Source organism: Panthera tigris, chromosome B4, assembly GCF_018350195.1.
Source record: "Panthera tigris isolate Pti1 chromosome B4, P.tigris_Pti1_mat1.1, whole genome shotgun sequence".
NCBI classification, from domain to species: domain Eukaryota; kingdom Metazoa; phylum Chordata; class Mammalia; order Carnivora; family Felidae; genus Panthera; species Panthera tigris.
The window spans coordinates 92,741,989-92,766,943 of record NC_056666.1 but is presented as its reverse complement, the minus strand read 5'-3'; the positions used below and the strand labels follow the sequence as shown (position 1 = coordinate 92,766,943).

The window sequence follows — 24,955 nt, the reverse complement described above, 5'->3', positions numbered from 1 at the left end:
CTTTATTTGTAACAGATAAAACTGAAATTCAGCCATTTAACACAAGATTAAAAACAAGTGTAGTTACATCTGTAACGAAAGGACAGTGGGCGTTCATCCACAGCACTGTGTTTCTGGTTTGTTTCTGTGGTCGGGCCTCCTCATTTCCCCAGGAATTTCCTTTTCAATGGGAAGATCATTTTCAGGGCAAAAAATGTTTATCAGACTCTAGTTCCAGTAGTACATATTTTATTCACTTCTATATACACGTACCCCTACTCGATCTTGAGCCAACCTTCTCATTGCATTCCTGACATCAGTCGTTTATTATAGCCCTCCCCCGACATTTACTATACCCCAAGTGTTTACAATGAAAAAGAATTTGCACATAGCACAAATCAACTCAGCTGTCAGTGTACAGAAGTCACATAATCCTCACGGCGCTGAAATATTTTTCTCCAGCTTTGGGGAAATAATTGTATGTTGGTTTGAACACACACAGACAACATTTCTTAGACAAACATAATGCCTAAGGCTCATCTGGTAAGACAAATTGCTTTGTAATTCTTAGCACAATAAAATATATCTTTAGAAACTGAGAACCAAAGAATACTTACTATTCATTCATTTATTTATATTTTTGGACAGAGAGAGAGTGCAAGCTGGGGAGAGGGGCAGAGGAAGAGAGAGACTCTCAAGCAGATTCCACACTCAGCACAGAGCCCAACACATGGCTCAATCCCACGACCCTGGGATCATGACCTGAGCCGAACTCACGAGTCAACGCTCAACTGACTGAGCCCCAGAACCAAAGAATATTTAAAACAAAAACAGAAAATCATACGTACCAGTCACACAACTAATGGACCGATACACTAAAATTCTGTCAAAATAGATTTTCAGTGAGGCTTTTCATTTCAAACAGGCCAGGGGAAAAAAAAAATCTTAGAAGGTACATTTTATTCACGTGGCTCTTTGTCCTCTTAAGAGTTGTTTTTTCATTTAACGTTTATAAGTAATATTTTTTAAAAGAACCATTTATTACAAGAGGGGTTATCTGTCTCAGTCAATTTCTTGTGAGACATTATTAATGACAGCTTTTAACCCTCCAATGTCAAGAAGCTGGAAGGCAGAAAGACACTTTGCAAGTAAATATGTAGCACTGTATTTCCTTAAGTGGAAACCCTGTAGTTCCCCTGCAACCTAATTTTTTAGAAAATTATCCCTTTAAAAACTAGCAGAACTCGCTAAATATTGATTATTCTTCTGCTTCTCTTTAAAACCTTCCCTCATATTTTCACCAAGTTTCTGCCAAATGTTTGGACACTATTTGCCCTGACTTGTCGCCTGAAAATTTTCCTCAGCCACCTTAGAAAGATCGAACGTAGTTCACTGCAAATCGTTCAATGCCAACGGAAGCTCTACGGATACCTCCAATGTGGTAGGTAGGGGGTGATAGCAGGGAGGTGGTATTAGGAAATTACCAACGTGAAATGCTCAAAGAGGCCAGGAGAATGGGAGGAGACACCTGCTCAATTCCATCCATCATCTTCTCTTTGGACTGTTTCAACACGGAGCTATTTTGTTTTTTAACTTCCCATAGTGTCTCTAGAGCTCAGAGAGAGCTCAGAAATAAGAGAATACCTGTGGCAACTGTGGTTTTCTGGATAACATATAACTTCTCATATCTATCTTCTACCAGAAATATAGCGCTTTTAGAATTGGATTTTGTCTGATGGTCTTCTTTCCTATACTTTGTTTTCTATAAATGATATTTCATTTCTGTAAGTTAAATGATCAGGAGGTTATACTAAAGCAACTAAAACAGAAATGCTGGATTTAACTTCTGACTTGCACATTTTGGCTGAAATTCTAAAAGAGCTCACACTGCAGGCCACCTACGAGCAAGGAGAGGAGTCCTCTGTGTCCTTCCTCAGAAGGGCTGGAACACTTAAAAACCATGACACCTCTGTAGTACAGTGATACGGATTCCTTTGTCACTATTATAGAATTTTAATTTCCTGTATTTCATTTGGTATAACCAAACCATCCTACAGACTTCATATAACCAATCCTTGAAAAGAAGCACAAGCCATTGTTTTAGAGGTACTCTAAAAGAGAAAGTTGTATTTATGAACAAAATTTCCTTTGTGTTACTTCTTGCAAACCATCATTCAACAAATTTGGCAATGTAATTTTTTCTTCTTCTTTGAAGGTAACTTGCACACTTAACGCCTTTTATCTTCTGGGGGTGGCTTTCTTTTCTCCACCAAAACCCAATTAAGGACGCTGTACCAATTTACTCTTACTTCCTTCCTGTTCACTGAGTTTAAAATGGGTATAAGCGAGAATGCCAAATAACGTGCATAACATGCCAAGACCCTGATTAATTGACAATGGATCCTTAAATAAAACATATCCTCCAAATAAAGTGATGCAGAACTTGAAGTGTCCGAACATGTTATAGCTGAAGTTTGTGGATAAGGATAAAAAACCCAACAAGCTAGACTGTTCTATTCACATACACACACACACAGAAGGAAAAGCAAGCTAGATGTCATATTCACACACACGCACACACGTACATACGAAGCAAAGCCTTCCTGTGGCTGGAAGAGCCTCATGGAGCATGGATTGAATTGGCCCCCCCATCTGAGAAACGAGAACTTCAATCTGAATCAGTCCTAGTTCCTTCAGAAGACTTCAGCAACAGTGACAGGAGAGCGCCTCAACTCTTTCTCTCCCAAAAGAAAAGAAAAGAAAAGAAAAGGGGCTATACGATAAGGTTGGAAAAGGAATTCAGAACAAGGTACAGAGAAGATATTCTGCTGAGCCACTTATATTTCCTAGTGCTATTTCTAATAAACTTCCCTTGGCACATGAAGGGAGGTGTGGCGGCCCCGGAGACCAGACTCAAGGTGAACACATCCAGTATGCTTAAGTTTAGGAGGGAAACAGGGACAGTATCGGGAGTAAGACCCAGCACCAACGACATGCTAGGCGCTATGCTAGATGTGTGGGTCACCCCACTGTATTAAGCATGACATTTACCTTCACCACAGTATCACTCTTCCCGTCCTGTAACTGTCGGGGCCCAAGGACTTCAAGTAACTTAGATCACAGAGTTAGTAAGTGGCAGAGCTGGAGTCCAAACACGGACGGGTCTATTTAACTCCAAGCCCATGTTCTAGTCTGGTGCGTGGCCAGCAGTAAAGTGCTGCTGGATTAGGGGTTTCCAAATCACTGTTCTTAAAAAACAGACTACACACACACACACCTCACTCCTTTAAAAGTTGTTCTTACCGTATTTTACGACTATTTGTTCAGAGGTTTGATGTGTACCCCGCGACTCTTCGGATAATGCTAACAGAAGCAGCCAGTGCTCTGTGCCTCAGTTTCTGCGTCTATAGGACGGAAATGGATAAAAGCTCCCTCACAGTGCTACCGAGGGGACGAACTAGAGAGTGTGTGCAAACTTTCCAGCACGTGGCAAGCCCCACACGTGTCAGCAGCTGTCAACAGCAGTGCTGATGCAGAGTCAACATCTGCCAGGTGCTTGACGCGTATTCTCTCAAACACTCCCGGCAGCCTGATGCTGTAGATGTTATCACCCCCGATTCCTAAGAGAGGGCGGTGACAGCCGACAGCACTCACAGGCGGCTCAGGTGCACAGGGAGCGGTGGGCCCGGGGGTGCAGCCCTCGAGCTGTCTGACCTCGAAACCCGGGCTCCGGCCCCCGTTGGGGGGCCAGCCAAGCAGCCCGGAAGCTCCTTCTGGGCAGGAGGGCGCAGGCCGCGCGCCAGGGTACCTGCAGCTGCCTGAGCCACTGGAAGTGATATCCTGGAGGGCAGAGGGTCTTCCCCAGGACATTAGTTGTAACCACCACAACACATGCTTCATTGCCCATTATGAACGATCTCAAAGTGCAGTGGCTCTAACACGCTCAGTGTTGCCTTACGCCACAGCCTCTCTTTTTAAGGAGTTCACGATCTGTGGAAGATGTTTATACTGGAGGGGAGGCAAATTTAAAGAAATTCTTCAGTGAGGTAAAAAAAAAAAATAATAATACATTCAATTAAATCAAAAAGGAACAGTCTATACCTGGTATTTCCGATTCCCCTCTCTAATTCTGCTCTCTGCTCCGGTCAGGCTTTCACCTTGACACCCAGCTCTCGTCAGAATGTCTGCACCCCCACCTTACCAAGCCCCCTCCTCAATTCCCGGCCTTCCCTGACTTGGCCTGTCGGCACAGCTGACCCCTTCTCCTTACGTGGGGTCTGAATCACTTCCCTCCCCTCCTTCGGTTGCTCCTCCTCGGCCTCTGCTGCCAGCTCCTCTCATCTGTGGAGGAGTAAATGCTGACACGACCAGGGACTCCATCTTTGGGCGGCTCTTCTTCTGCTTGTTTGCTTGCTAATCTCAACCAGCCCCACTGCTTTAAACATCTACACGCGACACACAACTCTCTCTGGAATATCTGCATCTGAGAACCTCGATCCTGGACGCTCAGACTTGTTCTACCCGCAGCTCGCTACCCCAAAGCTTCCTTTGGGCTGTCCAATTTCAGCTGACGGCAGCGCCATTCTACCAGGTACTCGGGCCAAAACCATGTGAGCCAACCTGCTCCCTCTCCAATATACTGTCCACAATTTGTCAGCAAAACCTCCTGGTGCCACTGGAAAATATACCCAGAATCCAATCACTTCTCACTATATCCACTGCTACCATCCTGGTACCAAACCACCATTACTTCTCTGGGCTCCCTTCTTCTCCTGCCTTTTTTAGTGCAGTGGTTCTCAACCGGGGTGATTTTGCCACCAGAAAGGTCCGGACACATTTTTGGCCGTCATACTTGGGGCATCTAGCGGGTAGAAGCCAGGACGCTGCTAGACATCTTACAATGTGTAGGACAGGCCTCTGCCACAAAGGACTGTCCAACCCCCAAGGTCAACAGCACTGAGTCTGAAAAACCGTGCTTCAGTCCGTTCTCAACACAGCATCCCAGACTGATCCTATTAGAACATAAGTAAAATCACGTCATTTTCCTGCTCCAAGCGCCCACAGCTTCCCATCTCACCCGGTCTGTACGTAAAAGTCACAGTCACAGTCTGTATGTAAAAGTCACAGTCACAGTCTGTATGTAAAAGCTCTGCTCAGCCCGGCGCCCGGTTCCTCTCAGAGCCTTACTATTCTCCGCCCTGTACTCTTCCTGCTGCCACTCTACAAGGCTTCCTTGTTTCCCCAGGGCCTCTCACCACCGGGAACACTCTTCATCCCAATCTGCATGGGGCGACTTCACTTCCTTCGGGTTTTCATTTACAAGTCCCCTTTCTGTAGATGCCTTCCTGACTACCCCCTCCGAGGTTGCAACCCAGTCCCCAGCATTTTGGATCCTCTTTCCGGCTCTACTTTTTCTCCTCGGCACTTAACCCAATCTAACGCTCTAGATGGGTATGTTAAATATTTTCTTGTTTATAGCCTTCCTCGCCAGAATTGAAACCTGTGAGAACAAAGAGTTTTGTCTATTTGGTTCACCACAGTACCTCCAGTGCCGAACATAGAGTACATATGCCATCATGTAAATACTTACTAAGTCAATGCATGGTTTACAGTGAATTGTTCAATAAATATTTGTTGAATGAATGAATGTTCTTAAACCAGGGCACATCATCGAATGCCTTGATTTGGCAGCATGGTGCACAAGTTCTGGGACTAGACTGCCATGGGTTCAAATCTGAATACTACACATATGACTGTCAGTGAGTTATTTAACCTCTCTGCACCTCCGTTTCCGCCTTTACAACATAAAATGATAGAATTTAACTCACAGAGCTGCTTTGAGAGTGTGATGCCTAATACACCTTAGGTGTTTCTTTCTAACAGTGCCTGGTACAAAGAAATATTTATTTAGTGTTGGTTCTTCAAAAATATTATTCTTAGGGCACCTGGGTGGCTCAGTCGGTTGAGAATCTGACTTTGGCTTAGGTCATGAGGTCACGGTTCATGAGTTCGAGCCCCGCATCAGGCTCTCTGCTATCAGTGCAGACCCCACTTTGGATCTTCCGTCTCCCTCTCTCTCTGTGCCTCCCCCGCTTGCGTGCTCTCAAAAACAAATAAAACATTAAAATGAAAATAAAAATATAATTCTTATTATAACTTGTTGGTATTTATTGATAGTTGGTAAATATGTTGCTTTTTTACTTTGCTGGCATCTCAGTGTACACTCATTTAAATCAATCAGCACACTTGGACATAACGTTACTAAACTACCTCTCTCATTTGGGGAAATCCTTTTTTTTTTTTTTCAGTAAATTGTTTAAGACTTTTTAAAAAGTTTATTTCTTGAGAGAGACAGAGAACATGGTGGAGAGGCACAGAGAGAGGGAGGGATAGAATCCCAAACCGGCTCTGCACTGTCAGTGCAGAGCCTGACATGGGGCTTGAACTGACAAACTGTGAGATCATGACCTGAGCAGAAATCAAGAGTCAGATGCTTCACTGACTGAGTGACCTAGGTGCCCCTGGGGAAATCTTTCTTTGCATCTGCTTAAGAGTGGAGGCAGAGGGGGGCGCCAGGGTGGCTCAGTTGGTTGAGTGGCCGACTTCAGCTCAGGTCATGATCTCGTGGTCTGTGGGTTTGAGCCCCACGTCGGGCTCTGTGCTGATAGCTCAAAGCCTGAAGCCTGCTTCTGATTCAGTGTCTCCCTCTGTCTCTGTCCCTCCACTGCTTGCTCTGTCTCTCTCTCTCAAAAAAAACCCAAAAAACAAAAAACCACACATTAAAAAAAATTTTTTTAAAAAAGAGTGGAGGCAGAGATAAATGAGAAGAGAAACAGAACTACAAGCAAAATGCTAGTCATTCAGATTCACTTCTTCAAGGCCTGATTCATTTCTTGATTGAAAGTAATATTGAGAAAAACAGGCACACCAATATCCAAGTAAGTACAAAAACAGGTTCCAAAGTCAGATGTCAATGGTCTGAAATTATCTTTTGTTTTTGGATTAGCTGTACCCCTACTTTATTACCAAAGAGACTGAAAAGTGATTTTAAAACCTGGTGTCCAGTCCATTATTCACTCAACAAATATTTATTGAACTCCACTATGTGCAAGGATTGGTGCTCCATGTTAATTTTGATAAGGGAAAAGGTCACTTACTACTTAAGAAAATTCAAAAGCATTCATGATACAGAAAACTAACACATTTCCCCAGCTCACATTTCTTTAAGTTTCCATAGAGTCCAGAGTGGAAAGATACGGTAAAAGACTAAAGATAAGTCTATCTACTCAAAGTAGGCCACGCAATAGTTAGTGCAAGACTCCTAGAAGGAAACGAATGTGACAGAGTTTTAGAAAATAGAAGATGATGCATTTGTAAGTTACTAGGAAAAGGATACGTGACTGGTGAAGTGTTCCCAATGATCCAATAAATTGATAAGTTCACCATGAAAGCTATTACTCCAGACAGCAGCACCATAAGCTACAAACAAACCCAAAGAATTATTCATGTAAAGCAGTTGCGATCATTATAGTCACCTAGTAAAAATACACTTTGTTAGGCATTTCTAAAAATGTAAATGACAACCATTAGAACAAGATTTTTAAAAGAATCCATTTTGGAGACAACAAGAACGGAGGGTAAAATAGCAGAATGAATAGTATTCAGAAATGTAATTTTGTCTACAAAACGCAATGGAAAATTCTCCAGTAACATCCTGCCTCTGAATGTGAATTTCCAGGTTCATTTTTCTTATCCATCTGAAGAAAAATTATTCTGTAATAATTTCTAGTTATAAAAGTAATACAGACTGCTTATAGAAAAATCAGAAAACAAAGATAAGCAAAAAGCACATAAGGACTTCTTACAATCCTAACTACCCACCACTGTTAATACCTTTGCACATATCCTTTCCAGAGATTTTTCTAGTTAATAGCTCATGTATATTCTTATTTAAATTAAATCGCTAAGAATTCATTGAGTATCTATGAAGCTAGGCCACACCTTCTGAGGAACAGAGTAGGGTCTTGTCTTCAAAGAGCTCAGAAACCACTTGAGGACATAATAAAAACCATGATAATCATAGCTTACGCTTACATAGTACTCACTACATGCCAAGAATTGTCCTAAATGTTTTACATATATTAATTCATTTAACCCTCACAAATGCCCATGAGGTAGTAAATACCATCCCTTTTTACAGATGAACACAGAGAAGAAAAGTGACTGGCCTTCGATCACACAGACAGTAAGTGGTAGGGCTGAGATTTAAGGCCAGGGCAGCCTGATTCTAAAGTCTCTGTTGGTAACCGACTCTGCTAGGCTACCTCTATAACCACATGAAAGAGAGTGAGCTCTGGAAATAGAAAAGTCTTGAGCGTTGCCAGGCAAACACACGACAGGTTTTATATGAATCTCTAGACAGATGTCATTTGGGGCTGGGATAGGGAACGACTGTTTGGATCTTGAATGTACGTACAGATTAGAGGCAGAAGTAGTGGTAGGGTCCCAAGCAGAGGGAACAGTAGGGGCCAAAGCACAGAGGCATGAGAACACAAGGCTGTGCATGGGATGTGAATAAGCCAACCCGGCTGAGGACAGGGGACAAAGTGGTTGTACCACTGTATGCACATAGGACATCTGTCCAAACCTTTCCCACAATTGTATTTAAAGAGTTATAAAGTCATTTTCTATTTCTAAAATAAGAGAATTTAGATAAAACATTTTCTGTGGAATGTAAGAAATCTACATTCCAAAGAAAACATGTCGTATTTGAAGATTCCTTCTGTCCCCTGGGGCTTTTATCAGTTTTTAGAGCACTGCGGTCAGGACTAAAGGAGCTGGATTTGTGTCCTATTTAGGTAAAAACAGTAATACCTCATTAGTTTTACAACAGTGAGGTCTGTTACATTTTCAACTAAGAGAACCTTGTTCACTAAAGATTTTAAAAACTGCTTCTAGGAGGCCAATGCCTTATCCATTAGGCTACTAGGGCTTCTTAAAAAATCCTTCTAGAAATATACCATTGTTAATTTTATTGAGTTGACAGAATGTTACATAATTCTTGATGACTTGGCATATCATTAAAAACACAATTGCATGCTTTACTTTGAGGCAATGATGCCTTCTAGGGACATTAAGGAATGAAAGTGACTTTTTCATATTAAATGGACTGCAACTGCTATGGTCTTAGTTCCTCTGACTTTTGGGGAGGGAGGGACTTCCTGCTGCTTTTCTCTGTTTTGAATCTGTCAGAGGGTCTATTGCATAAGACCCCCTCCTTCTAGTTTAAGGTCTCTAAGCTGCACTAAATTTGAAAAGCAGGTAACCAAGATGGCTAGAACTAAATTAAAAGGAAATATTATCTGAGGGATGGTCAAGGGATTTCTACTGTGGAAGAAAGGTTATATGCCAGAGTCTACGCACTTGAAATAACTGGCATTCTGCTCACAGGGAGCAAAGCAGAGCACTTAAGAACAGGGGTTCTGGAGCTAGCATGCCTGGACTCAGGCTCTGGCTCCGCCTACTGGCTGTGGGATCTTGAGTCAGCTCCTTAACTCTGTCCCTCAGCTTCCTCATCCTATATCCTAAATATGAGGATAATAATAGTATCCAACTAATAAAGTAGATTAAAAAAATAAAATGTGAGGATTAAATAAGTTAATATTTGCAAAGTGTTGGAATAGTTCTTGGAACAGAGTAAGGGCTATCCAAGTTTGATAAGTTACCAGCACCAACAAACAAGACTTTTCCACTGACAGTGTTCCAAAGGTTAAAGTTGTGGGAGGCAGAAATTCCTTCCCTAAGCAGGGAGACTATACTTTCTAACTTAAAATGTCCCCAAAGTGCATATCCCTTTGATCTGGCAATTCTACTCTTGGGACTCTATTCCAAAGGGAAAAAGTACCAGTTCCTGAAGACATACGTGTAAGGATGTTTACTACAACACTGTTCATAGTGGTCAAGAACTAGATCTATTTTGTAGACACTAAAAAGAATGAGCTGGAGAGATCTGCATGAGATATTAAGTGGGAAAAGCAAGATGCAGAAAATTATTTATGTTATGATCCCACTTTTGTAAAAGAAACAAATGTGTAATTTATGTTTATACAGGTGTGTGTGTATTGTGTTTACATGGGTATGTACAACACAGAGAAAAATACGGAAGAACACACACTAGAATGTTAACCTGACTCACCTCAAGGGGCAGGGACCAGGAATGAAGTGTGGAATGTGTACGGGGAGGAGGGCTGGCGAGAAGGAATCCATGAAACCATGTATATGAACACACACACACAGTGCCTTGGTTTCTTCATCTAAAAAATAATCCTTAGCTTGCTTCCCTTAAAGGGTGATTATACAGATAAATGTGAGAACGGCTCTGAGATCATGCTCTGAAAACTAAAAATCACACTTAATAGCAAAGGGAGGATTATCTTGGTTCTTAGGCACCATAACAATTAGAACTTACCAAAGCAGAAACTGACCAGGGGCCGAATATTCCCCCTTCTCCAAACACGGGCTCAAAGAAGGGCACGGCCACCAGTAACATGGCGGAGGACATCGGAGCCTGGTAGTACAACAGCTGCATTGAGTTCACTTGCAATTCATGCTGTTTGGCTCCTACCCACTGAAAATTAGGAGACAAAACAAGTTAGATAGAAAAAAATAGCATCACTTAGTAAACAAATGATGCAACTCTAGTCACAAGGATGGGGACCTGGCGGGGCGGGTTGGGGGGGGGGTGGTGCTCGGGGAAGAGGAAACCCCTGATTATTCTACTTGATGCCAAAGATCAATAATATATACGAATGTCCTTTAAGCACCCTGGATGAAAGGAGCTTTACAAATTCAGTATGTGACAATCTGTTTTCTTCTCAGCTTTGAAGAGAGAGAAAAAAGAGTCCTCTCTTCCCTGCTGGCCCTAGTAAATGGGGGGAATCAATGAATGCACGCAGGGGCCCAGGAGTATCAGAGATCTTGGGAAAGAGACGGGAATGGAGATTTAGGTGATAAGCAGGAACCGGAAATACAGTGCTAGACTTCATTTCTTTCTAAAACTGCCCCCCCCCACCCCAGGCAAGAGAAGATGGGGGGTGGGCAGGGCAGACTAACTAGGGATTGACAGAAACCTCAGCTGCCCCAGGTGGCTGCCAGTGTGTGTAGCTAGAAAAGTATGTGAGGTCTTTTCATCCACTTTAGAAAACCCAATCAATGGCAGAAGGAATTTTCCTCTCGATGACAGATTTTTCTGTGGCTAATCTCGCACTGATGCACTGGAAGAAATTAGATAGTCACAAACCCTTTTCAAAGACTTCATCATTCAGGAGAACCAACACCTCGAAACCTCAGATCCCATCAGCCCTCAAAATGTTGCACAAATATGAATAAAAAGGAGACTTTCAAGAAAGCTTGACAAGACCGTTTGAATAAGATCTGGCAGAGAACAGCCAGGCTTTTGAATAACTACTCCTACATAATTCTTTTTCCTGTAGATCTGGGTATCCTGTTACACAAACGCGAAGTCTATAGAAATTCACCAAGACAAAAATAGAAGAGCAGGAAATTTGAAACATACCCCTGCCAGCCTCAACTAAGAGTCTTCTGTGAATATGAAGGACAAAGAATCGATTCTTCTGCTGCCCGCTCCCGGGGGTGCTGCAGAGAGCAAAAATGAGTGCAGAGCATGGATGCCCGCTCCTCGGTTCTTTTAGCAACCTCACGAGGCAGCTGCATGTCTCTGACATTGAACCGCCTGGAAGGGTGGTAACTCTCAGGGCCTCCACTTTCCCTCACTGCAGTGCACCCTGGCTTCTGCCCACCGTGAATGAAACTGCTCTCCCAAAGGGCACACACCTCCAACAGCCACACCCAATGGCTACCCCTCTGCCTTCTTCCTGTGGGGGCTCTCGACAGACCTGACAGGTTTCTCGTGGAAGAACTTGACTTCTGGTTTGCACTCACTTACCTCTTCCTCCATTTACTATTCTTAAGGTAGATGTCTGGCCTTTTTTCTCTTTTATCTCCCTGACTGACGTCACTGACACCCGAAGACCTCTCCAGCTCTGACCTCCTTCTCAGGGCGTGCTCAAACTTCCACAGCTTGCCCGGACGCCTTAACTCACACAATCTGCAGGGACTGTTTTAAAAGCAGCTCAGTACTCACTTCCCCAAATTAGCTCCTCCTGTGTTGCTCCCATAATTAAAGACATAATCTCCCCCAAGGATGAGACTCCTTACTTTCCTCATTCCACATTCGGTCAGGTCCTGCTGATTCCTTCTCCAAAAGGCTTCTGGGGTCTCTATCAACTACCACTGTCTGTTCAGCGCCTTCCTGTCTTCCTCCTGAGCCACGAAGAGCTTCCTAATTGCTCTGCCTTCACCCTTTGTCCCCCTCCTACTCACCCTTCACTGCCACTGGAGTTAATTTTCTCAAGCACAGGGGACGGTCAAGTCACTCCCCTATCTAAGCCCCTTTCCTGGCCCCTGCAGGATAAAGCGCATGACATTCAAGACTGTGCCATCTGGTCTCATCCGCCCCTAGACCTTGTCCTTCCACAACGCAACAAGAGTCTCACCAAATAAATCAAGTTCTCCAAAAATGCTCTGTACTTTCACACATCACCGCAAAGAAAGACGTCTGCTGTATTTCTCTGCTCAGCAGATTCCTGTGGGCCCTTCCATTTCAATCGTTAACTTGCCCATAAAGTCTTACCTCACCACCCCCTTGAAGAACAGCCACTTCCTCTCTGGTGTTCCTCAGATCCTTCCTCACATCCTGAGCTATCCTACTTGCGATCAGCTGTCTACATGTGTTTCTACCATGCTGCATTACAGCTGTTTTTCATCTTTGTTATCTTCGAGCAACAAGCAAAAGAAATGTCTGCTGAATAAGTGAGCCTTTCTGCAACTAAAGCTAATACCCAATCACTCATCTTTTAACTCCTATGCCCCTTTTAACTCCAATGCCCTAGTAGTAAAGGCAGAAATAGCTTAGAGATTACACCTGGATACAATGGGAAACAGCTTTAAAATGAATTTCTGGGGGAATATACCTATTCCTTAACAGTACATGTACTGTTTACTAATAATAGAAAACTCTGCCTATTAGTCTGTGAACAATCATTCCTTGGTCAATCCCATTTCAAATATGTGCCTGAGAGATACAGAATCCTTTGGTTCTAATCTGTAGCAATTTTGAGACTTGTGGGAACAAAAATGGTCATATTGGCAGAGACACTTAATACTCTGAACTGAAATTACATATAAGGAATGTAAGAAATTCTGATGTTCGATAAATAAAATTCCTTGCTATATTTAATAAACATTTAATCCTTCCTGGGCCACACAAAATCAGTTTAACAAAAAGGATGAATAGGAATGTTCACTGTTTCTAGTAACAAAATTTAAGCTCACTGAAGTATACCTAAATACAACCTTCTTAGAGCACAAAGCCGAACTTCCTCTGATTACTCTCTGTAGTGAAAGACACAGTATCCTGGCGACCAGTGACAACACTGAGTGGGTGCTCTTTCCTTTCGTGCCACTGGTCTCTTGTTAACACCGCTTCTTGCCACTTACAAATGTCCTCAACCCCAGAATTTTCACATAACAGTATTTCTGAAATGATCAGTACTAGAAAGCTTCATATGCTAAGGCTGTGTTAGTAAACTTCCAACATTCATAACAAGAAATGCCTTAGTTTATAACCAGCAGACATATGCGAAAAAGGTAAAACCGGTTACACATTTTGGCTCTGACTCCCCATGCAGGCTCACCCAGAATCTCCAGGCCAAGGTTTCCAGTATAGAGAAAATACTGTTTCGCTGAGCCCTACACCAAGTTATTTTTCCCCACTGTACAAGAAACAAAAAACATACTTGTTGAGACTTTATGGTAATGAAGTAAGTGAATCCATGCACAAATTTTTAATGAACGCCTGCTAAAGGCAACGCACTGTGCTGCTATAGTACAAGAAGGGAAATACCCATATATATATACTATATATTATATAGTATATACTATAAAATACTGAGAGAGACAAATTATTGGGAGCTGATATACAAGTTGTAACAGCAGCGTATGTTCTGAGACAAAGATTTATAAATCTGAAATTTTCCTCTCCTGCTCAAATTTCGGAAATGTACTCATTCCTTCACAGCAATCTTAATAATTAAAGAGTCAATCATAAATTTAACCAATGATCTCGGTCTCAAGAACAAAGTCTTCCTACTCATTTTGTAAAGATTTCCCAGATGATAGTATAGCATCACCCCAAACTCAGACTGTCAAGCATGGGTATTATACACTTACACCAGGTAGGTAGGTATTTGGTGAGCATCACACCCAAGTTTCTCTGTCTCCTTTCTTCTCTTCACCTTGAGCCAATTTATGCAATTAGGCTTTCTTCCCAACAGTCTATTGTCTCTATACTGTATTTTCTAAACCTTGGGATACAGCTTCAAAATTTATGAAATCTGCTAAAAAGGCACATAAAGAAAAAAAAAATTACCAACCACTTGATAAAGGGATGTAACTAAAACACCAAGAGCAGCAAACACCATTCCAAGGAAATTAAACTTCACATCGTAATAAGAATTTAGGATTACACCTAAAGTTATAGGAATCTGTAAAGAAAAAGAGGTAAATGTTCAGATTAAATTCATGAGACACAAATTTAGTATTCCTTTCATGTTGTCTTACAAAGTTAATCATAAAAGCATCACTGGGAAACAACCTCTGTAATTTTTTTTTCCATCTGAAAAAAACAGTTAAACCGATTTCCTCAAAGTGAAATATGTGAATTCTATATTTATGTTCATATTTAATTCTATTTAAAATTCCGGGTAAAATGAATCAATACATTGCAAATTGCAACAAAGGCACACAACGTGCATGCACATAGGAGTAAACAGACCCCCAAAACTAGCGTCTAAACAACATATAAGCATGAACGTATAGCAAAAGCATTAAGAATTTAAACACTGTAAGTCATTAAGTGCTAAAAGTATGTTCTCTTATTTAAAGACACAGAAACCTCTGCAGTATCTCGCTGCAGACATATTCGGAGACATGTTTTATGCTGAACCCTTAATGTTAATTCATACATGGTTTGAATCCCCTGGGTCGAAGGAGGGCCGTTTTTCAGTTTGAGATTTTGCAGATATTCCAATACACTGAATTGCATAATGTAATGCAGCGTTCTTTTCTTACCAATCACAGCATTTAAGGATTTCCATCAAACAGCAGTTACTAAAGCTCACACAAGCACACTCTTCTGGGCTAAGAGCCCAACAGAGTGCCAAGATGACTTTTTTCACCTCTCCCAAATAAGCCTGAAGTTCACAAACTCACAGATGACTCATCTGTGCATTTCAAGATGACTGGAAAGAGCTTGGCGCAAGGTTAAACATTCAAATTTCCCGGGGAGAAAGACGATCCAGGAGGTAGGTTGCTAGAGGTGCGCCTTGCGAAGCTAAAGCTACTCACCAGCGTGAGCTGTATTTTGGTAGAGAAGGTTTTCTTGTAGCACAGGGTCTGGATGACTATGATGACCGGCGTGGTCATGGCCTTGGCCAGCTGATAGGTGCCTATGGTGTTGTTCTGCAGAGAGAGATTGGTGAAGACCACGAAGCCACAGAAGCTGAGGGCCAGGAGGAGGAGTTTGGAAGGCGGCAGACTCTTAGGGGCAAAGATGTCCAGTTTCTGGCAGATGTACAAGCCCAGCCAGGTGACCACGAAGTGCACCAGGGTCAGGCTCATGTTAGGGAAGCCGTGGTGCACATAGATCCATTTGTTTAGGAACACGATGCAGATGGACACCAGCAGGTTAAGCAGGAGCCCAGCGGCGATGCGCCCGTTGCCTCGCATTCGGTCCGCAAGCGATGCCATAACCCCGGCCGAGCCGGGGCCCTTAAGCTCCCGAGAGGGATGCCAGTCTGTCTCCGGCTGCTCTTCCCCTCCTCCGCTGCCTCCACGTCCTCGCCGGCTTCACGGTCCGACCCGGGAGAGGCATGCACTCTCCGCGTCCCTGGCGAGCAGCAGCCTCAGCCACACACACACATGCTCCGCCGCCGCCCATTCAGCTGGTGACGACGCGGCAGCACGTCCCGCGCGCCCCGCCCACCTCCGCTCGCGACCACGTGGTTCGGGGCTCCAGTGCTTCCGTCCCCGAGGTGTGGGCGGAGCAGTCTCTACCCTGCGCAGGCGCGTTGGGCTCTGCGTGAGGGAAAATTGCTTTCTCGGTACCTTATTTGCTTGGTCCCTTAACTTGGACTCTGGTTGGGTGAATATGGGACCTCTCTCTTGGGGTTGGACATTTCCTGTGTGTCATTTGATTTACTTGCTAGACAGCTGCTCTCAAGTTAGTGGAGTGCACACGCTATCGGCCGGTTTATGTATGAGACAGGTGCTGAGCAAATGTAGTCATGGCCAGAGAGGGGGAAGAATTACTTTTTGAAAGCATGTTTTTAAACATTTTATTTTAAAAATCAAAACATACAAAAAAGTAGACAATATGATGAACTCTCGTAAACTCATGGTTAGTACACTATTAAGATTTTCTTCTTTTTGAATCAATGTTTGGCCTTTTAATTGTTCTAGAAAACTGCCCGTTTAGCTTAAATGTCCTAATATACTTGGTTAGAGTTTTATATAGTAATCTAACATATTTGAAATTTATTTCATCTGTTGTTCTATCACTTATTCTAAAAGCTATGCATTTGGGTTTTCTTTGTCCCTTGATTAGGCTGCCAGCAATTTGTCTACTTCTCCAAAGTAACAAAATGTGGTCCTGTGAATGTATAATAAAAGAATCAGATCTAAACTTAGGGAGAGCAAGGCGGTCAAGGGCTTCCCCAAGGAAATGACTGTGAAGATGTGAGAATGAGTAGAAGTTAATAAGGCAAAGTCTACAGTCTAGTTTTCCTGACATAGTCTTCCTGATAAGCTTTTCTTCCTATCATGCTACCAAATTCTACTGATTCTTACCATACTGCATGCCTTTTCCATTGTATGTTTATATTGCCATCCTCTGGTCCAGTTTGGACCTACAGAACTGTCTGGTCAATGATTTACAACGTTAACCCTCACCTGGTCCCCACTTAAGAGCTGTGGCACCCTGTCTTCATTTAGTCTATTCAATTCATTGTCTCCTTGTGGTTGTAGATTTGGACTGATAATCTTAGCATGGATGATACATTATCTTTTTATCATTCATCTATTTCTCTTGCAATATTTGAAAATAGTTACAATATGAACTCTGAACTTCGGGTTAAGATATAATAGCATCTAGTGGATTCCAACTGCCTGTTGGGTTAGGGTTACTAATCCTGCCATTCAAGACCTTCCTGAGTCTGACTCCATCTTTGCCATTCAACCAGTTTTCTGCTGTTCTGGAACCTGCCCTTCTCCAGACCGATTTAATTGGTTAAGTGGCTTTCTCTACCAAAGCACAGGAGTCCTAATCCTTACTTGTCCTGAAATGTGATTATTAGCCTTATTGCTCATTTACAGATGTTGACTATAGAGGTTTGTGGCTGTTACCTTGCAGCTAGAATGGGATGAGAGTAAGATTCCAACCCCAATTTCTCTGGCTCTGGGACCACTGCCCCTTCTTTTAACTATGGAGAATTGAAAACTTGTGCAAAGTTAAAATAGTATTGTGAACCCTCCTGTACCCATCACCTGGTTTCACCAACTGCCATTTTCATGTGTACCTGCTCTTCACTTCTCCATTTGTTGTTGTTGTTGCTTATTTATTTTGGGGAGCGAGAGATAAAGTGTGAGCAGGGGAAGTGCAAAGAGAGAGGGAGTCACAGAATCAGAAGCAGGCTCCAGGCTCTGTCTGTGCTGTCAGCACAGAGCCCGACTGGGAGGCTTGAATCCACGAGAGCCAAGAGATCATAACCAGAGCCGGAAGTCAGATGCTTAAGCAACTGAGCCACCCAGGCGCCCCTTCACTTCTCCATTTGATCTTTCAAAAGCAAATTTGCATTCATTCAAATGCAATAAACTGTACATTTTGTGATAAGTGTATGCACCTATGTAACCCACACCCCTGTCAAGATACAGTACATATCCATCACCTCACAAAATTCCCTAGAAAATCCCCACTCCCCAACGCCCAAAGAAACCACTGTTCTCATTTTTTTTTTTAATTTTTTTTTTAACGTTTATTTATTTTTGAGACAGAGAGAGACAGAGCATGAACGGGGGAGGGTCACAGAGAGAGGGAGACACAGAATCTGAAACAGGCTCCAGGCTCTGAGCTGTCCGCACAGAGCCCGATGCGGGGCTCGAACTCACGGACCGCGAGATCGTGACCTGAACCGAAGTCGGACGCTTAACCGACCGAGCCACCCAGGCGCCCCTGTTCTCATTTTTTCTTCACCATAGTTCCGACTGTTCTAGAACTTCATATAAATGGATCATACAGTATGTACTTTTTGCATCTAGGTTTTGTTTTTGTGTGTTTTTTTTGGGGGGGGGGGCGGGCAGAGAGACGGGACAGAGGATCCAAAGGGGGCTCTGCGCTGACAGGCTGACAGCAGTGAAACCAGTGTGGGGCATGAACTCACGAACTGCGAGATCATGACCTGAGCTGAAGTTGGACACTTAACCGACTGAGCTACCAGTCGTGCCACCCAGGCACCCAGGTGCCCCTGTATCTAGGTTTTTGTTTTTGTTTTTTTCCCAGTTAAGTGTCTGACTCTTGATTTTCGGCTCAGGGCATGATCTCACGGTTTGTGAGTTCGAGCCCCGTGTCAGGCACAGTGCAGAGCCTGCTTGTGATTTTCTCTCTCTCTGCCCCTCCCCTGCTTGCTCTCTCTCAAAATATTTTTTAAAATTATTTATTTTTTTAGTAATCTCTACACCCAACATGGGGCTCAAACTCACAACCCTGTAATTAAGAGTCCCATGCTCTTCCAATTCAGCCAGCCAGGAGCCCCTAGGTTCTTTTGTTGAGTAGATCGGTTTTTCCATTTTCATATTGCTGAGTAGTATTGTTTTGTATGAACATTCCACAATTTGTTTATAGTCATCCTATTTATGGACATTTGGGGCATTTCCAGTTTTGGACTATTATAAATAATGCTGCTATGAATATGTGTGCATCATGTTTTTGTAGAATTTATTTTCATTTTCTTGGATAAATACAAAGGAGTGAAATTTCTAGGTTAAAGGATAGGTGGTTATAGGAAAGTCAAAACTTTCCCCAAAGATTGTACCATTTTATATTCCCCCAGCAGGTGTATCACAGCTGTTCCACAACCTCACAATTTGGTTGTGTCAGTCTTTTTTGATTTTAGCCATTTTGATGGACGTGTGGTGATATCTCATTGTGGTGTTCATTTGCATTCTCCATTGATTTGAGCACTTTTTCGTGGGCTTATTGGTTATGCATTATCTTCCTTTATGAATCATCTATTCTTTGGCCCACTTTTTGCTTTATTGAGTTGTAAGATTTCTTTATATATTGAGTGGGAGTTTTTTCTGACCAAAGATCTGATATATTTTTGCAAATATATTCTCCTAGTCTGTGTCTACCTTATTTATTTTCATAACGGTGTCTTTGATGAGTGATTTTGTATTTTGGTGAAGTCTAAGGATTAAATTTTTTCCTTTATGCTTTTGGCTTTCTGTCATTTTTTTCTTGTATAGGAAATCTTTCCCTATCTGCAGGTCATAAAGGTATTCCTTTTCTTCAAAGCTTTAGTTTTAGCTTTAATATTGAGCTTTATAATCCATCTCTAATTAATTTTTATTAATGGTATAAATTGGGGGTCACAGTTCTTTTCCATATGGATATTCAGTTGTCCTGTCATTATTTAACTCCACCCAAATCTTCTGTTTTGAAGATTTTTACATCTACAGAAAAGTTGAAAGGTTAGTATAATAAACACTCCTGTGCCTTTCACAGAGTCCCTAGTTAATATTTTGACATATTTATCTGTGTAGACTTTTATTTTTTTTATTTTTTTTTTACATTTATTCATTTTTGAGAGACAGAGAGCACAAGCGGGGGAGGGGCAGAGAGAGAGGGAGACACAGAATCTGAGGCAAGCTCCAGGCTCCGAGCTGTCAGCATAGAGCCCAACGTGGGGCTCGAACCCACAGACCACGAGATCATGACCTGAGCTGAAGTTGGACGCTTACTGACTGAGCCACCCAGGCGCTCCAGTGTAGACTTTTATTTTAAAGCTAAGCCATTTTAAAGTAAAATGCAGACTTCATGACCTTTCATCTCTAAATAGTTTAGTGTGTATCTCTTAATAAGGATACTCTTGGGGCACCTGGGTGGTTCAGTCGGTTAAGCGTCTGACTTCAGTCCAGGTCATGATCTTGTGGTCCGTGGGTTTGAGCCCCATGTCGGGCTCTGGGCTGACAGCTTGGAGCCTGGAGTCTACTTCGGATTCTGTGTCTCCCTCTCTCTCTCTGCCCTTCCCCTGCTCATGCTCTGTCTCTCTCTCTCTCTCTCTCAAGAATAAACATTAAAAAAGAAAAAGAAAAAGAATAAGAATAAGGATGCTCTCCTATCTGGCCGCAATACAACAATCACACCTAAGAAAATTAATTCAAGCACAGCAACTAATATACAATCTATTTTCTTGCTGAAATATTGGTAAGAACTGTGTTAAACCGGATTATCAATTTGGGGAGAAATGGCATCTTCACTATGTTGAGTCTTCCATTTAATGAACATGGTGTGCCTCTCCATTTATTTTGGTCTTTTTCCATTTCCTTTATCAGTATTTTGTAGTTTTTAGCATACAAGTCTTATACATAGTTTAAGATTTAGATTTTCAAGTCCGTTCATAATGCTCTAATTTTTAAAAATTTTATTTATTTATTTTGAGAAAGACCAAGCACGAGTGTGGGAGGGAGAGAGGGAGGGAGAGAGAGAATCCCAACCAGGCTCCGCATTGTCAGCACAGACCCCGACATAGGGCTTGAACCCATGATGCTGCAAGATCATGACCTGAGCCAAAACCAAGAGTCAGACGCTTAACCTACTGAACCACCCAGGTGCCCCATCTCATTTTTTTAATGTCTAAAAATGAAAGAGGTTTTGGGAAGTAAGTATTTCATCTTTGGATCAGTTTCACTAGCATCAGTAAAAACTTGAGGCAGAGTCCACTGCTTCTCCACCTTTCCCCAGCTGATGACAGAACAATGTTAGGACAACTACTGCTGTCTGCCTTGGGTACAAGGGGAGGATCATTTAAGCCAGAATATCCCAAACTAATTAGAATCACCTATGGCATATTCTACTTAAAAGTACAAGTTCTAAGACACTATCCCAGGCCCCCTTGCCAGACATCTGTAGAGGTGGCATCTATAAATATATATTTAAGAAATTCCTCAGGTAACTCAGATGTTCAGCCAGCTTTAGGAGTTACTAATCTGGACCGTGTTTTCTTTTAGAGTCACATTATCTTAGTTATTCCCCCTTGTAAGTCCTACGCTCTCGTCAATTTGGCGTATTTGCTGATTCATAAACAGGCAGCACCATTTCTGGGCCTTGCACATACTGATTTCCCAACATGCAGTGCCTCACCCTTCTTGGGCCGTATCTTTGCCTTTGCAAATTCAGTGCATTACTCAAACGGCAACTCCAGTGCTTCGTCCTCAGAGACGTCTTAGCTGGAAGTAGTTTCTTCCTGCTCAGATTACTTGCGTTTTTTTTTTTAAGTTTATTTATTTATTTTGGTGGGGGGTGGGGGGAGAAGGGCAGAGAGAGGACAGCAAGAATCCCAAGCAGACTCTACACTGTCAACATGGAGCCCGATGCAGGACTCAAACCCACGAACTACGAGATCATGACCTGAGCTAAAACCAAGAGTTGGAGACTTAATCAACTTAGCCACGCAGGTGCCCCAGATTACTTGCATTTTTTGACGGTATTTTAAAAATGTATTTGTTTTATTTCCCCTACTAGAAGGGCTGGACTAGATTCCACTCATTTTGTATTTCCTAGTTTATTCAGTGCTTTCTATGTACCAGATACTACATTAAGTCTTTGCAAGATCCCACTTATTTTATTAAAAAAAATTTTTTTTTAACGTTTATTTATTTTTGAGACAGAGAGAGACAGAGCATGAACGGGGGAGGGCCAGAGAGAGAGGGAGACACAGAATCGGAAGCAGGCTCCAGGCTCTGAGCCATCAGCCCAGGGCCCAACGCGGGGCTCGAACTCACGGACCGCGAGATCGTGACCTGAGCTGAAGTCGGACGCTCAACCGACTGAGCCACCCAGGCGCCCCCCACTTATTTTAGTAGCCAGTTTGCTGAGAGGTGAATAAAAGAGAAATGTTTTCAAAATAAACAAGAGCATAATATTAGACAAAAGTCTTGCTATATTCATGTTACCTGTAGTATTTAAAAAGTATTACGTTTTATGAGCAATTACATAACTGGCTTAGAAACGTATCTACTTTTCATCCTCTTTATAATTTTGAGATATTAGAGTACTTATGATCACAGAAGAAAAATATGATAATAAGAAATTCAACTTCTCATTCATTACATAATAGACAATCCTGGAACTTGTAAGAACAGAAAATTTTAATTTTTACATAATTTTATTAATAAACACAGGGAAATACTGACATAATACATTAAAATTTCAAAGTATATCACCATAATATTCCAAAAAATACAAAATTCAAATGTCTAAATTTTCAAGCATTTTCCCTAGGACAATGCAAAAGAAAAAAACCCAGTAGTTACAAATATGTATATTTTACAGAAAAGTCCACTTATCATGGAAATTAGCGAGATCACAAAGAGTGGATGGATTATGACTGAATTTCATATCCTAATGGATCAAGTCCCTCGTCTAGGAGCATTAGAGAGGATTCTCTTAACTTCTGTAGCAATTTCCTCAGTTCTTCCTTAGAAAATACCTGATTTTAAGAAAAGGAAAAAGAGAATGAGAACAAGGAAGAATCTATGAACTTGGAGTCACCTAATCAACCAGATTAGCTTAATGTAAGAAGAAATTCCTCTTTAAAACGATTTATGTAGCTGGAGGCCAGTATGTTAGCGTGGTCCAAGAACTTCAAAGCTATTTCTTTGAGCCAATCTATTTACTTCTAACTGCTTACGAATATGTACATATTTTTGGAGAAAAGAACAAACATTAGAACTGGACCATTACTTTAAGAAAATCTAAGGGGCGCCTGGATGGCTCAGTTGGTTAAGCGGCCGACTTCGGCTCAGGTCATGATCTCGCGGTCCGTGAGTTCGAGCCCCGCGTCGGGCTCTGTGCTGACAGCTCAGAGCCTGGAGCCTGTTTCAGATTCTGTGTCTCCCTCTCTCTGACCCTCCCCCGTTCATGCTCTGTCTCTCTCTGTCTCCAAAATCAATAAACGTTAAAAAAAAAAAATTAAAAAAAAATATATAAAAGAAAACCTAAGAACATCTAAAAAATGTAGACACATCTCGCAAAATCAAATATTACTACAGAGCTTCTCAAATCACTAAAATTTAAAACTGCAAATGCTCTAGAACTTACCAGATACAGTTTGTGGCGCTCAGAGGATACCATGTCTGCTAACTGCAAGCATTCCTGATACTGGCCGGTACTATGCAATATGGTATGAAGCAGAAAACACAACATGGGCAGACAAAGCTTTCTCAGTAAAACCATTTGATGTGTTCTTTCATGGTCTTCTTCAGCATCCTATAGACAGACATCAAGTTGTCATCTTAACAAGTTTAAGCTAAGTAGTGTCACAAAAAAAAATCAAGTAGTAAATCAAAACCAAAATGTAACAGGTAGGACCTAATGGGGTTTCTCTAAAGCTTGTGACGCCCATTAAAAACAAAATAAAACAAGGCAGGATTTTAATCATGATAGCTAGAGACACCATTTTTTGGTAAAAAAGCATGAAGGGAAACAAAATATACTAGAGGAGTCCCAGGTCTGATAATGAAAACAAAATGCTTCTGAATTTGTATGTCTAATAATTATGTCTTGAATAAAAACATGCTTAGGGGCGCCTGGGGTGGCTAGTTGGTTAAACGTCTGACTTTGGCTCAGGTCATGATCTTGAGGTTCGTGGGTTTGAGCCCCGCATCGGGCTCTGTGCTGACAGCTCAGAACCTGGAGCCTGCTTCAGATTCTGTGTCTCCCTCTCTCTTGCTCCTCCCCGACTCACTCTCTGTCACTCTCTCATAAACATTTAAAAAAAAAAATGCTTAAAACAGTAAGAGTTAGAGACTAAATATTGCTAGAACAAAAATCAGAACAGAAAATAAGCCCCTTTCCCCTGGATGTATGTGTACAGATGGAAAAACATCCAGAAAGGACACCAAACTGACAGTGGTGATTGCTGCTGGGGAGAAAGGTCATGATGGGGGTGGGGGAAGGTGGGGAGAGGCATACACAGAAGGACAATGTCACTGCAAACTTTGTTTTTAAGCAATGTGAATTTAGGATTCCTTTGTATAATTTTTCAAAAATATAAAAACTAGGGGCGCCTGCGTGTCTCAAGTCGGTTAAGTGTCTGACTTCGACTCAGGTCATGATCTCATGGTTCGTGAGTTCGAGCCCCATGTAGGGCTCTGTGCTGACAGCTCAGAGCCTGGAGCCTGCTTTGGATACAGTGTCTCCCTCTCTCTGCCCCTTCCCCGCTCACACTCTGTCTCCTCTCTCTCTCTCAAAAATAAACATCTATCTATCTATCTATCTATATACATATATATAACTAAAAAAACCTATAAATTTGAAAAATACCATTAATGAGAGAACTAACAGATATATGAGGAAAACTTAATTTAGAGAAAACAATTAACATTTCTAAATATACGTAGATCTTCTAAAAATTATGTGGGCAGTAAGAGTACAGAAATATATCCAAGGCATTTTGTCATAACAGATTTGAAAACTAGAATCATTAAAATAATAATAAAGTATCCAGCTTTGAAATGTATGAAATAATCTTAAATATAGGAAGGAAATCCACAGAATTCA

General features: G+C 41.9%; 2 protein-coding genes across 6 annotated transcripts in view; both read right to left on the bottom strand.

Moving 5' to 3' along the window:
- Positions 1-755: 755 nt before the first annotated feature.
- On the bottom strand, positions 756-16,047 carry SLC35E3 (solute carrier family 35 member E3). The gene is made up of 5 exons (XM_007082228.3): positions 15,466-16,047; positions 14,493-14,603; positions 10,448-10,606; positions 7,376-7,458; positions 756-2,446 (listed from the first exon to the last, which is right to left on the bottom strand). The coding sequence occupies exons 1-5, from the start codon at positions 15,865-15,867 to the stop codon at positions 2,260-2,262; spliced, it is 942 nt and encodes a 313-aa protein (XP_007082290.2). The 5' UTR covers positions 15,868-16,047; the 3' UTR covers positions 756-2,259.
- Positions 16,048-22,580: 6,533 nt separating this feature from the next.
- NUP107 (nucleoporin 107) overlaps positions 22,581-24,955 on the bottom strand; it is a 42,935-nt gene continuing 40,560 nt past the window's right edge. For all 5 annotated transcript variants that reach the window (XM_042992715.1, XM_007082227.3, XM_042992717.1 and 2 more), the window contains 2 exons: positions 23,495-23,662; positions 22,581-22,883 (listed from right to left, as the gene is read on the bottom strand). In XM_042992715.1, the coding sequence (XP_042848649.1) occupies positions 22,776-22,883; positions 23,495-23,662 (276 nt within the window). In that variant the 3' untranslated portion in view covers positions 22,581-22,775. The remainder of the gene's footprint in view (positions 22,884-23,494; positions 23,663-24,955) is intronic.

What these genes read in the sequence shown, in the direction of transcription:
- SLC35E3 (XM_007082228.3), bottom strand. Translation starts at nt 15,867, where the DNA reads ATGGCATCGCTTGCGGACCGAATGCGAGGCAACGGGCGCATCGCCGCT. An exon ending in TTACATCCCTTTATCAAGTG is followed by an intron (nt 10,607 to 14,492) that starts GTTGGTAATTTT and finishes CCTAATTTTCAG; the next exon opens with TGGGTAGGAGCCAAACAGCA. An exon ending in GGGAACACTTCACCAGTCAC is followed by an intron (nt 2,447 to 7,375) that starts GTATCCTTTTCC and finishes CACAAACTTCAG; the next exon opens with CTATAACATGTTCGGACACT.